At 39.9% G+C, this 14,893-nt stretch overlaps 1 protein-coding gene across 1 annotated transcript; it reads left to right on the forward strand.

The window, feature by feature from the left end:
• Nucleotides 1-1,505: 1,505 nt before the first annotated feature.
• LOC115375209 (calpain-1 catalytic subunit-like) lies at nucleotides 1,506-14,065 on the forward strand. Its single transcript, XM_030074591.1, has 21 exons — nucleotides 1,506-1,742; nucleotides 2,262-2,331; nucleotides 2,425-2,543; nucleotides 2,975-3,108; nucleotides 3,940-4,114; nucleotides 4,631-4,702; nucleotides 5,599-5,684; nucleotides 6,454-6,528; nucleotides 6,830-6,990; nucleotides 7,819-7,985; nucleotides 8,258-8,269; nucleotides 8,418-8,626; nucleotides 8,822-8,855; nucleotides 9,011-9,079; nucleotides 10,117-10,174; nucleotides 10,296-10,357; nucleotides 10,523-10,591; nucleotides 10,805-10,883; nucleotides 12,508-12,624; nucleotides 13,731-13,783; nucleotides 13,964-14,065. The coding sequence occupies exons 1-21, from the start codon at nucleotides 1,506-1,508 to the stop codon at nucleotides 13,988-13,990; spliced, it is 2,085 nt and encodes a 694-aa protein (XP_029930451.1). The 3' UTR covers nucleotides 13,991-14,065.
• The last annotated feature ends 828 nt before the right edge of the window (nucleotides 14,066-14,893 follow it).

Genomic DNA, 14,893 nt, shown 5'->3' on the forward strand with positions numbered 1-14,893 from the left:
TACCCCTCCCCCCTGAACAAGTTTCCTGCCAGGTAAATGTGCACCGGGGCTATTCACAGAAGCATAAAACGCCCTCGCACATACTTCATAATCCACATAACACTAGTTGATAGAAATACAGCAGGGACTGACGGCTGAGCTGGCAGCAGCCCCTAATTATGAGTGGCTTGTGTAATTACGTGTCACTCTTAACCGCTGCCACTTGATTTTTGTTGGCGATGACTCAAAGAAGTCGAGGCAGCGAGAGGCAACTTTGATGCGGAGATCAAAAGGCTGCTTGCTTCATATTTTAATTGGTCTGTTCGATAATAATAAGATGTAACTTTGTGTCAACAGAAGTTTCTTGTGTACAAAGAAAAGTGTCCTGTTGATAATTGTCATAAACCACAGTTAACAACTTACTGTCTCATAGGGAATAGCTGCAGTAAAGAATCTAATGTGAAGTATAATTAAGACAAAAGGTAAAGATCCCTGTGTGCATGGTTAAGTCCAGGAATATTGCTGGTTGCCATGGAGACAGGCGGGTTTAATGCCACTCCAGGGGAGGATAGACTTTGTTTGTTGTGTGAGCAAATTGAGAGTGAGGTTCATTTGCTGTTTTACTGTCGTGTCTATGAGGTTGGAGGGGTTGTGCTTTTTAGTAATTCGTCCTCCATTCATGCTGATTTCTTTTGGTTGGATGATAATAAAAAACTTGAGTTGTGCTTCAAGAAGGAAACCTTTTTTTTCCGCAGTGGATTTAGTTTGCAAAACCTGGGAGAGAAAGCAGAATAGGTGTTGAAAGGTTTGGCTGCGGCAGCTGTTCTTGTGGTGTCTTGTACATCCATTAGGGCTGGGCGTGTGGTGCACTTAACACAAAAATAAAAATACATCCATCAATACATAATAAGACACAACAATGCACTTGGCTTCAAAAGAAGTTGCGCAATACTCTGATAATGCAAGTAAAGACAGATGTTTTTTACTTCATTAATTTACTGATAAAAATAACTTGACAGAAAAAAAAAACAAACAAAAAAAACTAGTTCAACCAGCCAACATCAACTTCCTGCAGGCATACTGTGAGAGGATATAATGCACTTACACCTGACACCGGCTGCTAGTCTACAGGACGACTGCTTGTCATTCACATCCTCTCTCTCAAGGTGAGATCTTCAACACCCATTCAAACTTCACTATTGAATTTGCAATTTGTTGCACTTTTTAACTGCAAAATAATATTTACTATTTTGGTAGCAATGTTTTCCTTGTTTTTTTTTTTCTGTTTTTGTGCAACATCCTAATCTAATCCTCAACCTTGATTTGGTCTACATCATAATCTTAAATCTAAATGTTTGATTGGTGTGCCATGGCCTCAAGCTCGAGTGTGGATGTAATATCTCACCTCATCTTGCAGAAGTGAGGGTCATATTGAAATATAAAGGCATGATGAATTTATGACTACCTGCAGAAATTTGAAAGCAAATTCATTATGTTGGTCAAGGTAATTCAAGGTAACTGCAGCGATGCCTCCTCCTGGTGTGTGTGTGAACATCATGGCGGCCCGTCACAAGAAATCTGGCTATGGAAGCCTTGCCTGTCCTGAGAGGTTCCTCAACCAAGACTACGAGCAGCTAAAGAACTTCCACTTGATCCGCTCCGCGCGCTACATTGACAAGATGTTCCCCCCTGACATCATCTCCATCGGGCAGGGGATCCTCAGCCCTGACAGGTTGGCCAAAGTGGAGTGGAAGAGACCAGGGGTGAGTAGCTCCACGTAAAGATTCGCCCGTACACTGCAAGAAACAAACAAACAAACAGACAAGTAATTTAGCCTCTTGACACATGAATGTAAAAAATACTGCAAGCGGGATGAGTTAATCCTATGAAGTTTCAGGGACTTTCCAACCAGGATCAAGAAAATGACACTTTATTCAAAAAAATTCTGGAAACAAGATGATTACAGTTGGAAACAAGTGGGATTATCTCATCCCACAGGCAGATCTTCTCATTTTACAAAAATCAAGATTTCAACACTGATTTTATGACTCCATATGAGACTAAAGATTTAGGCTTGATAGCTGAAAAAATGCGATTTTCACATAACTTATGATGACCAAATGAATGTTTCCAAATGTCTAACGAGTTTCTGAGGTTAAGACAAAGTTTGGTGTAACGTTCTTGCTGTATTGTATTTTTAATCCACATTATGTGAACGTTTGATTTTTCATATTTGGCCTTCAGAAGCGTGTTTCTTCTTGTCAACCCTCCCTCTGTTTCAGGTAATTGTTCCAAATCCATGCTTCACAGTTGATGGAGTATCCAGGTTTGACTTTTACCAAGGAGAAGTTGGTACGGGAGTTTCCTCGTTATGACCAATGTCTATGCACTTTACTGTCATGCTTGCAGAATATAATACACCTTTCTGCAATGCTGTTCTTCAAGGAAATTGCTGGTTTCTTGCCTCTATTGGAGCTCTGACGTTCCAGAAGGACATTCTCCAGCAAGTTGTGCCACTTCAGCAAACGTTTGACCAGGACTACTGTGGACTCTTCCACTTCAGGGTAAACAGACACAGCACAACTTTTTTTTTTTTTTGATAAATCACATCATTATTTGATAGTTTGTATGCAATACTGAATGAGACAAGGCTGGTATTTGAATGTAGTAATACTGAAATTAGATGTTATGCCATCAACAAAAAATGCTAAATACTGAAAAAGAAATTCTGTGTATCAGCTTTGGGAAAAACCAAACAAAACAACAACAACAACAAAAAAAAAAACATGGAAATTCCCCAGTAATTCATCTAAGCCTAACCATAATTATTGTAAGCAAATGCCTTGCAGTTACTCAGAACTGATGTCAGAATCGACCCATATTTCAATACCAACAATCATTTCATCAAAAAATGTCACTTGTCTGAAATGGTGCATATCTCATTCTGGAACGGGACGTCTTCCTCTTCTCCTTCTCTGCTTGCTCTTTAATTTAGTTCTGGAGGTTTGGACGATGGATGGATGTTGTCATTGATGACAAGCTGCCAACAATCGATGGAAAACTCATCTTCGTTCACTCCAGAACCCCAAATGAATTCTGGCCTGCTTTGCTGGAGAAAGCCTACGCCAAGTATGTGATCCAAACAGGGACATGCAGCAGGAGTCAAAGCCATGACTTTGTTCCAGCACAGGTTAGAGGAATACGCCAATGCTTTGGGCAAAATACCCATACGCAGACTGAGACAAGGTGTTCGATACTGTTTTCACCTCTGTATGTCCAGTGGTTCAGTTCCTATGGGTAGCATTTTGTGTTAGCTTAGCATAAAGACTTTAATTCTATGGGAGTCGTTAGCCTAACTCTGTTGAAGTGCTAAAATAAACAGTACAGCAACTCAGAAGCTGTCTAATTTACATAGTGTATTATGTGGATTTGAAATACATTCCTCTACATATCTCTTGTTTTATTTACAAAATCCCAAGGTGTATTTTAATATGGTATGGACACGGTATCGAACATCTTGTGTCAATGTGGGCAAGTCGGAAAAATGGGATTTTAGCCCAAAACATTGGAGTATTCCTTTAAACTTGAAAAGTGTTGCACACAACAAGTGCTGTGGACTCTGGAAAAGGGTTTTTACTATTTATCATCATGTTTTCTCACTGGTGGAAATTTATTTTCGGCATAAATATGATAATGTGGTGCAAATACAGTATTTTTGAGAAGCCTAAGTGATGATCAGATGTGTAGCCCAGAGTGTTCTGTAAGAATGATATCCAACATAAACACAGCATCATCTATACTTATGAAAAACTAGTTGGACATAGGAAATAACATTTACCAAAAAGGGCTTTTTGATGAAGAAATGTGGTATACAAAGCTGTTTCTATGCATAAAATAAAGTATGAAATCATTTTTTATTTTTGAAGCACCTATTAAAATATGACTTTGTATTTCTTGCAGGGTGTGTGGCTCCTACGCAGACATGAACGCTGGGACTCCCTCCGAGGCTTTGGTGGATTTCACCGGCGGCGTTCACATGAGCATTGACCTGTCAAAGGCTCCTTCAAACCTGTGGCAGCTCATGTTTAGCGCAGCCCAGTCCAAGTCGCTGATGGGCTGTGGTACGCCCCAGGGGGTAAGTGTACACACTCCACTCCAAACAACACACACTGTATGCCACTTGTGATTTATGGTCAATGCATATTTAATATTCAATTTGAAATTCAGTAAAAATACAAACAAATGCTGCTCTTTGGTTAAATAATTTGTGAAAAACTGCAACAAGCTTGGTGTGTTAAAACTGACTCCCTCTAGATTTTTTGGTAAAATCAAAGTGAGGCTCATTCTTTAAAAGCCACGTGCTGCAACAACACATTAGCAGTTTTAAATTTTTTGCTGGTGGTCACAACTAAAAGGTGTAATAAGACAAGAGGACTGGTTGGGTAAAGGCTCACTTATCTATTAAACTCTTTTTCTTTGATTGACACCAGCTTATATACTGAAAGTCATTTCATTTTAGTAGTAATTTCAGTTTTGTAGTTTTAGTTCACATAGAATCCATGGCAATGTAATGACTGATTCAGTCATCTTTGTACGTTATTTCTGTGAATCCATACCCAGTCAACAGTAATGACATGTGTGCATCTTGTAGAGGTCACCCAACACAGTACAAGAAAATGGACTGGTGGACGGCCATGCTTACACTGTCACCGGTGTCAAGCAGGTAAACTATATTTGCACTGTTAATGTTGTGCTACAATGCAAAATATATGAAGCATGGTTCTTGTCACATCTTTTCTCACAATGATCCTAAAATATTGTAGCTACAGCAGCTTGTGTTCAGTTTTCTAAGCTTCAGCTAGGAGAGGTGTTCAGGTAATTTGTTCCACTTCGAGGAACTGTAGATAGGTGAGGACCCTGTAGACTTAATGCTACATTAAGCTATATCATATGATCTTTTTCCCAGTAAAATGACCCCTATCCAAACTTCAGATCAATCACGCGAGTGCCTCTGTCGCTGTAATCAGCAATGCAGCGGCAGAAAAAGTTAATTCACTGCAGCTTATCTTGCAGCTGACAATCTGCAGCTTCATCACATTTTTGAATTGGAGGTCAAAGAGAAAATGATCCAAGTAATCCAACTAGAGCCGTGACAGTGAAAGGTATACCACAATTTCATCTCAAAAACACAATTTTTCGCCTTAGTTTTTTGTTTTCTGTGAACCTGAAAGCAGGACTGACTGAAGTTTGAGTTCTCAACATCCTTTAGTGGTTGGAAATCATTCAGTGGGTGAACGAACGAAGGCCTGAATGGCCCGAATAAATTGCCTTCCATGTCGATAAGTGTGTGGGTTTATTTTACTTCACTACCTGAGTCTGGTTCTCATCATTGGCTGGCCTCACTGATAAATGAGTTATGTGCTTATTCCTTTTGTTTTTTGTAATTTAGCCTAAAAGGTCCAGTCTATCCTCAGGTTGCTTTGCTCCTCTTAATGAATCTCCAGCCTACTGTGAGAAAAATGTGACATTCTCAAAACAAGTTGACATTACCTTATTAAGCCTTGAGGGAAACTGATCTGGTGATGCTTTCTCCACTGATGATTTCTAATCTCTGCTCAGGTGATGAGTCATGGGAACATAGTGAGCCTGGTGCGTTTGTTGAACCCCTGGGGCCAAAAAGAGTGGAAAAGGGACTGGAGCGATTTGTAAGAACTTCTCTCAATTATTAATTGCTTTACTAAGTGCTTGTTATGATTCCTTTTTAAAGATGGTTAAATAGTGAGATTCTTTTCCAAAGCTGAAATAGTGCAAAACAACTGCATCAAAATTGCTCATTTACCCAAAATTGCATGCCACCTTATCTTTCCTCTATCATAAAGGCATATTCAGTGAGTTTTTAACGCCACGTGATTACATACAAAGCCAATACAAAGACATGAATGATGTCAATTTCTGCGGCGCGAATGATGCGTACACAGTACTCGAGTTGAGGGGGGATGAGGGTGGATGGCATCCCCCCTGAAATAAAAACGGTCAAAATCATCCACCCTGTAAAACTACCATCCTCACTTTTCATCAAGTGAAAAAAATTGACCATCTCCCCTGAATTTTTTTTACAACTTGACTACTGTGCGTACACGCAAAGTTTGCATATTTGTGTCAGATTATTTCAAATTGAGTGGAAAATTCATGTCTGTATTTGTGCAAGTCCGCAATGTTGTCACTCATGCAAGCAAGAGTTGCCACATTTGCCTAAGAGCAATGGGGATCTAAGCAAGCTGTCTAAACCTTTCCTCGGTTATTAGGAACCTGTTTTGTCATGTCGATCATCTTGCAGAGAACAGAAGCCTGTTATTTGAGTGTGACTTCTGGCATTACAGGAATCTTTGCAGCAATAAAGCTTCATAAACTTCACCTACTCTATATGCTGATTTGTTGGTAGAAAGTTAAAGCTTTTACATTTTGTGTTCCAAGGTCTCCCCTGTGGGACTCCGTGAGTACTGAAGATCGTAACCTATGCCTTTCAGTCCGTGACGATGGGGAGTTTTGGTAAGCACGTTGAGGCTGAAATGACGTTTAAATGCATGAGTCTTTTCAAGGATGCAAGCATTAGATGTCAATACACCAATCCACCACTAGTATACACAAAGTATGTTTGTCAGAATCTATTTTACCATGCAGAGTTGCATTTTTTGGAACTGGTAACCTACAGATAATGCATCAATGTACCTTAAATGACCAACTAATACATACAAACAACAGAAAATATAGCTCCAGGTTTCATACATTTTAAGGAGAAAAAAGCAGTAATGTGTGTGTGTGTGCTATCTATCTTGTCTGATTTCTAAAGGATGAGTATAGAAGACTTCTGTAACTTCTTCAGAGATCTTGACATCTGCTCTCTGAGCCCCAGTTTCCTTGACGGGAACTCCTCTTGCCGTTGGAGGGCTTCCCTCCAGGACGGCCGGTGGGTCGCAAGCATCACTGCTGGAGGATGCCTGAATGATCCCGGTATGTACCTGTGTTTGGTCTTTGATTTGAATGAAGTCAAACAAAAGCTGATGAATTCATTGGGCTGTTGAAGTACATTTGTTGCACTTTCATTCCGTGTGTTGGAAAACACATGGATTTCTTGTTGTTAAGCAAGAATCTGATGATCTCAGCATCACTCAGGAGATCAGTGTAGACAGATCTGGTGATAGTTGACTCTTTTCCAGTTAGTAAACCAGCAGCACTCCTTCTGCTTCCCAGAAGATGGTGGCCATCGCCTGGCCTATCGACATTGTCTTGTCTTGGCTTTCGTGTTTCCTCTGCTTCCTGCTGCTTTTGTCTCTCGTTGGAAGTGATGGTCTCATCCACAGGCAGAAATCAGCAGAAAAAACTCTTGGGATTCACTTAAAAAATGAATAGAGCCTTGTTGGCCTGGTGGTGCTGCTGTGGAGGGCCAATCAGGAGGAAATCAAAAGGCATTTCAACCCTGGTGTTAAAATCCATCAATCATACAAACTTTGGTCAAAACAAGCCAGTAGAAGATGAGATATCGAACGTAACAAATGGACAAGAGACCAATCCGTAGTCATTTCAGCTATCTTTAAAAGTGGGAAAATTATTACTTGAACTGAAAAACTAATGTGGTAGGTTAGTAGTTACCACAAAAAATATTATGGGTACATGATTATTACCCTAAAATGTTTCTTTGTAATGCCGTACTCCCAGCACTGCAGCTACACACCAGTGAGCGAGCAATGTCTATATAATTTCTGGATAACAAAGTCATTCTAACTTTCAAAAATTCAGATACTTATGTCCTGATGCTGCTATTCCTTCTTTACTTTACAGACAGCTTCTGGATAAATCCACAGTATCGGGTCAAGGTTGTAGATTCACATGATGAGTGTGCTGAGAAACAGGAGGGAGTCAGCTTCCTGGTGTCTCTCATGCAAAAGCCTGACAAGAGAAACAGACGCCTTGTCACAAATCTGTACATTGGCTTCTACATATTTGAGGTAAATGTTACCCCAGTTGCTGCCCCACAGTGCGCTTGTTAGATGGTTCAAAATCACACGTTTAGGTTTCATTTGGTGCCAAATGAACCAAAGTACAAGAGGAGACACAGTAATAATATGTTACTGAAGTAATAATAAACGAGTCTGGTCTGCATTTTGACTGGTTATCTGTATCAATGATGTTACTCCATTTTAAAATCTGCTACATTCTGATTGAATAAGGATTTGAACTAATTGCTATTTCTTCTCATTTCCCTTCCATTTCCTCCAAGGTGACTGAGCAAGTAAGTAACAATTTTAAACAAAACCTTTGTAGCAATTGATTTTTGTTGCACATTTTACACAATAGCCTACACAGTCTTCAACTTTATTTGGCAGCTAGGATGATGGATATTCAGAGCACTGGAATAAGATCTCCACTTGCTTTTACAGTACAAGTCGGTGAAAGGGAAGTTCCCTGCCTCTTTCTTCAAAACGCACATGCCTGTCGTCAAACCTGAGTTCTACAAGAATGCACGCGAGGTCATGAAGTTCACAAAACTGAAGCCTGGTGAATACCTGATTGTGCCGTCCACCCACAAACCCAATGAGACGGCCTCCTTCATCCTGTCCATCCTCTCCACAGCAGAGATCCATGTCTAGTAAGCAGTCTGTCCACCCACTGCATGTAAGAAGGTTATTAGTGTATAAAGAGGTGGCAGAAATCAAACAGACAGGAGGAGCCTGAATCTGAAGTGACATATATGAATTGTTTTCCATTTTCCACACATTTTGTTTGAGAGAAGAAAAAAGAAATCACTCAAAATCCAAGTGTAATCTTTTGTCTTTCCCTTCAGTGAGACTTCTGGTGACTTTATGGAAATTGCAAAGGTGTGCAAGATTTCAAATACTGCATTATTGTTCTTGCTGATAATATTGTGATATTGTACTTTTCGTCAACTGTTATTGCCAGTTTGGCCTTAAAGACGTGCATTGGATATTAGATGGGACAGAAAGGGTTCAATCTCTCTTCTTTTCATTTGTAGCCCAAACAGATGGAGAACGGACATGATGACAACAGCACAAGACTCGTGTTCAGTGAACACGCCGACCAGGTATCTTGTGTCTCACTGACATTCAAGAAACAAAGTGGAACTGTAGCTAAACAGTAGGGCATGGTGTTGTGAGGTGTCTACCAACTCAATTACAGGTTAAGTCAAACTCTAACTCAAACAACAGATTCAATAGCAGTTTGAAATCTGGACATTAAACTTTTTTTTTTAGTTTCACACCATTATTGCCCTGCACTTTACATCTGGGAGTTATGTGATTGCCCGTCCATTCATCCGTCAGTCCGTCTGCAAGATAGACTAAAATCTACTGGAAAGATTGGCATGAAACTTGGTGGGAAGGTTGATCATAGGCCAGCAAAGAAGTGAAAATGTTTTGGGCCCAATTAGCCCCAAGAAGACATGGTGATGGGTGGGACTTGGCACAAACAGGGCCGTAGTTTCCAAATGCATCCATGTAATGTAACGAAACCCAGCGTGGAGGTCGGTCATGGGTGGAGGCGGTGCTGAACAACTTTCCACACTGTCAGGCCAAAAGGGGCGTGTCCTATGTCAACATGAGGAGCAGGGCTTAGCACAGGGGCCACCAATCATGTGCCATGGAGGGCCAAGAGGCTGCAGGTTTTCATTCCAACCAAGACCTCCACCAGGTGACTTCACTGATCACCTCACCTTGTATCAGAAAGGAGGAGCTAATCAGTGAAATCACCTGGTGGAGGTCTTGGTTGGAATGAAAACCTGCAGCCTCTCGGCCCTCCATGGCACATGATTGGTGACCCCTGGTTTAGCACGTATAGACCCATAACTTCCAACTGCAATGTTGGGTCTGGACTCTAGTGAGTGCCTTCTGGTTTATTATGTATCTACATCTTTTGAGCTAAGTTGTGCTTCGATTTCATATTTGCATGTTTCAAACTGAAAGTAAATGCTGCTGAATAAGTATAAATAAGTATGTTTTTGTCTAGCTGTGTAAAAGCATGAGATCTCAGCTCCAGTGCATGCATGGTTTTGCATTTGGGTTAACATGTCATGGTGAAGCTTACACAAGTCATCCTGTCTTGTCATTTTAATTTCATCTCCAGTATGAGGAAGTGGATGCTGAGCAGCTCCAGAAGCTTCTGAACGGAAAGATCCTCCACGGTGCGGACTGTGAAACTACACTTCACAAACAAGAGCTGTGTTTCAACAGCAAATGAGCTTTAGTTAAATTTGGTGGCGGATGCAAATGTATGCAGTGTGATGAGTTTTCTGTTTCCCTCAGGGGACCTGAAGGCTGGAGGCTTCAGCCTGGATGCCTGTCGCAGCATGGTTGCTCTTATGGATGTATCCTTATGCATTAGCTGTTGATTGTGATTTGGCAAAACCACATCATACACACAGCAAGATTCCTGCTGACATACATTGGTACTTTGTGAGTTAGGCAAAGACATGCAGCAACATGGAGACACACCTTAACACACACACACACCTTAACCTTGAACCTCAAAGACATCAACGACAGGCAAACTGAACAGCTATGAATTCCTGCGTCTGTGGAAGAAGGTCGTTGCATACAAGGTGAAGAGAAGCTCACATTAACAGTAATGATGAGTGTCTTCCTGTGTAACGACAGGTGACAAATACTCTCTTAAAAGACTGGCATGGCTATTTTTGTTCTGAAAACGGTTGTGATTGAATTCTAACTCTTCAGGAGGGTGCATCCAGATTTACTTTATTTCTTTGATGGTTTGTGTTTTCTTGCTCTCCTAACAGTGTGCTCTCTCTCACCAGGACATTTTCTTCTACACTGATGCTGACCGAACAGGAACTTTGTCGCTGAGTGAGCTGAGGAATGCAATCATGACTTCAGGTAGTAGGAAGATAGATAATAATACACTTCAGTTGTTTATCAAAGACATATCATCACTATCTTGGCATTCATCCCAGTTTCAGCGGGTGAATTTACAGTAATGAACAGAAAAACTTGTCTTGTTTCCTTTTAACATTGTTGTCCAACCTTGTCACAAGGTTTTTATGATGCCAAAAAAGGCCTTGCAACATAAAGCTTCAGAATTTTGCTTACCAAAGTCTCAGTTTTGTCAGATTAGTCAATTTGCACAGTCCAGTGTTATTCGTTCCTGGCTAGAATATAGCCAAAGTGAATGCAAAGACTTTATTTAAACGGCTGCTGGCTCTATTTCAGTGGTAGATGTTTTACTTTTGCTTGATTTTTGTAACGTGTCCTGGTTGACATGACTGAAAAACTCAACACGCAGTTTAAAGGTGGAATCGAGGTCAACGGGACAGTGTTTCAGATTCTCGAGGACGTTTCACTTCCCATCCACGTCTTGAAGAATCTAAAACACAGTGTAGCTGACCTCGGCTCAACTCCACGTGGATTACCATGACCTGGGATGACTGAGAACCTGCACACACACGCAGATTAAAAAACACAAAACATGACTGACAGGCGAGCTAAGCCAAGCTCTCAGATATATAGCTGATCAAGCCAAACCACATATGACAAGGTAAAGGAATAAAAGTACTTTTACGATGCACTTATTTTTATTGCAGGTGGAAGAAGTAAGCATAAGGCATATTTTAATCTATTAATCATATCGTTAAGATACATTTTGTGTTTAAACTATGCTTAAAGTAAACATGAGATGCTATATTAATATCATATAAAATATCATGAGAGATTTATAGCTTTCACTCATGTTTTGAAAAACATCCTTCCGTGGGAGTGGACACTTTCCTGTATCCAATCAGTAAAAACTCTCTACTGTAAAGAGCAGCCCACTCTGTTGAGGTATAAATCTTTGAGCGCCCACCCCAGGGGCCTCTTTTTTCTGGCACCAGGGGGCCACGGACATCGGCAGCTCTCTTTGTTTGTAAAACTTGTTTAATGTCTTACTAACAAGTTGACTGTCAAAATAAATCTGGTAAAAGAAAACTTTTGTCTTCATCCTCGAGGGGAAATACTATTTTGATTTATTCTGACAGCTCTGATTAGATTTTTTGGTTTGATCATCGTATTGATTACGTACACAGAATATTCAACTCAGGAGGCTTTGGAGACACTTCAGAAACTGGGGATTTTTTTCATCAATAATTAAATTAAATTAATTCATGTTTTTTGGTGAAAAAAGGCCATTTTTCCTATTAGGTTTCTCATGTTGAGATTCTTTGTTCACTGGAAAAAACTAAAAAGTATTATGTGTTAAGTATTATGTTAGTATAAATCCAATTTATGAGTGCATTTAGAGAAGAAATCCGCCATTTCTTACATTACATAATTTTTTGTGTTTGGACATAATTGGGTTCTGAACAGGTTTTAAATGTAGTAGTTATGTATCGTCTTCGGTGTTGGCTTCTGAAACACGGTATTTGTTTTGATGCTTTGTGGCAGTGACAGTCCTGCAAGAGACTTTAAATCTTATTGAGGCATTCCTGAAAGGTAAAATAAAACAACTTGATTTTGTGTCGGACAGGGATCAAGGTCAACGATGAGATGTTGAACTTGCTGGCTCTGCGCTACGGTGACGCCACTCAACACTTGACGCTGGAGACCTTCATCAGCACAATGATCCGCATGGCCTGCATGCACAGTAAGTTAGAGCTAATGACAGCCTTCACTCAAAAATGCCACTGGAGAGGTGTTTCCACATTCCTGGAGGTGGAGGTAGAGGTCTATGTGCACACCCCCCTGAAATCTGAGACTCCCCCGGCACGGCGAGGTGTGTTATGTCACTAATCTGACAGCTAATTAGGTAACTTGATGAGGCTCTGCTGTGCCTAGTATTATTATTACCAGCAAAAAAACAAACAAACAAACAAGACCAACTTGAAATGGCTGCTTTACTTTAACAATACTATTGCAATTAAGAGATTCATTAAAAAAAAACAAAAAAAAAAAACACATGGATTAATTATCAACCACAATACAAGATACAATCCACCATGACAGCTGGCAGGGGAAGTGGGTGGAGTCTATTAGCATATTCATAGATCCACGCATATTTAATAAATATGAGGTGCAGAGTTAAATCTAAGCCGTTTTAAGGCAATAAGAGATGTTTTCTCATGGAAAAATTCTAAATATGTAATAGTGATGAGCAGAGACAATTAGATAAAACTAAATTAACGCTCCTCTCGAGAGCCAATACTGTTGATTACAGGAATATTCACGGATCTACTGTGAAAGGCTCATTTATTGAGTGTGTTCAAGTTCAAGTTCAGGTTTATTTAGAGCCCCACATCACGGCTTCATCCCAGCCTCAGAATATAAATATGTTGGCATCTGGCTTTATGAGTTAACATTTAAGTATCATGTTGATAAGAGAAGGCTTGGCGAAGCAGCTTCCTGTTGGATTATGGAGACATAATTTATCGTCATGCGGCCACCTCAACTCTTAAATTTTTGATGCTGTATATCGATCTCCTCTCTGATTTATTACAGATGGCAGTTCTTGTATTGTTATGGTATTACAGTATCTGTTCATCTACAACATGTCAAATCTAAACTTGGGAAAATTGGCCCATTATGGAATTAGTTACAGACCCTGAAACTCGACATATTTGTAATATCCACATTCATAAATAAATATACAACTATGATCAGCAGCCTCTCTGAATCAGTGTAACTGGTCTGGTATTGTTTCTGTTTCTTTTCTCAAATAATGCAGTTCATTTTTTTTTTTTTTTTCCCCAACAGAAATCTTTAAACAGCTCTCTGACGGAATGACCATGACTCTCGCTGAACAAGACGTAAGTAAATGTTTTGGGTTTTTTGAGCTTGTAGGCAGTGTACTTTGCTTTTCAAAGAGAACACGCAGAAAGCCTTTTGAATGAAATCGAACCTGGATTATTAGCTAGATTACATAGTCGTACGTATACTGTGCTGCATGTTACAGCACTTTACTTACTCATCTCTTCCTTTATTTACAGTGGCTGCAAATTGCAATGTACATATAACCTGACAGAAAAGATGGACTGACCAATGGTGAGCCAGTGTGACGGCGTGCTGGGGTCCAATAAATAAATAAATAAATAAAATACACAGGCAGTGGAAGGGGGGTGACATTCAGAGAAAAAAAATTTGATTAAAATTTAAATTTACAAGAAAAAAACTTGGACATCTGGGATTAAAGTGGTACATTTTCAAGAAAAAACTCAAATTTATGACAAAAAACTTGGAAAAATACTTGGTCTTATACTTGTCTTTCTTATACTACTAAAGAAACCACATGGTTTGACTTTGTGAGGTTGGGTCAGCCTCACACTGAAGACGCTGCCGCTCGCCGTGTATCAGGCCTGCAGCTGATGACCTCTTCAAATTCATCTTAGGGATTCAGTAACAAGGAAATCCTGATGATTTTAGCCCAGAATCACAATATTATTTTTGCCTGAATCAGCCCAAGTCAATGCCTCTTTAAAGGAGAGGAAAAAATAGTTTTCCAAGTTTTTTCTCATAAATTTGTGACATTATAATCGCAGATTTTTTTTTCCCTCATATAGATCATAAAGTTTCATCTGTATCAGACATGAAACAGGTTTCTTCTTACCTTACATGTTTCGGCGGTAAGCTTCCGCCTTCATCAGAGGTGTCACTAGGTGGTGTGTGACGTGTCTTTATCAGCTGATGTTACGCGTAGAGGCGTAGCCTACCTGTCAAATTTATTAGCTTTTCCTCAGAATATTACCCCCTCTCCCCCCCTCCCTAAATATTGTACACGACTTCTTTTTTTTTTTTTTTAATGAGTCTGTGAAATTGCGCAATCAATAAAAGACGTGCCATCGTGCAAGTCAGGTATCAAGCTGTGCTAACCTATTCTAACATAGAAAACTGAATTAATGGCACTTCATCGGATTAAGTAT

Source organism: Myripristis murdjan, chromosome 17 (assembly GCF_902150065.1).
Source record: "Myripristis murdjan chromosome 17, fMyrMur1.1, whole genome shotgun sequence".
Taxonomy (NCBI): domain Eukaryota; kingdom Metazoa; phylum Chordata; class Actinopteri; order Holocentriformes; family Holocentridae; genus Myripristis; species Myripristis murdjan.

What these genes read in the sequence shown, in the direction of transcription:
- LOC115375209 (XM_030074591.1), top strand. Translation starts at nt 1,506, where the DNA reads ATGCCTCCTCCTGGTGTGTGTGTGAACATCATGGCGGCCCGTCACAAG. An exon ending in TGGAGTGGAAGAGACCAGGG is followed by an intron (nt 1,743 to 2,261) that starts GTGAGTAGCTCC and finishes CCTCTGTTTCAG; the next exon opens with GTAATTGTTCCAAATCCATG. An exon ending in CTGTCACCGGTGTCAAGCAG is followed by an intron (nt 4,703 to 5,598) that starts GTAAACTATATT and finishes ATCTCTGCTCAG; the next exon opens with GTGATGAGTCATGGGAACAT.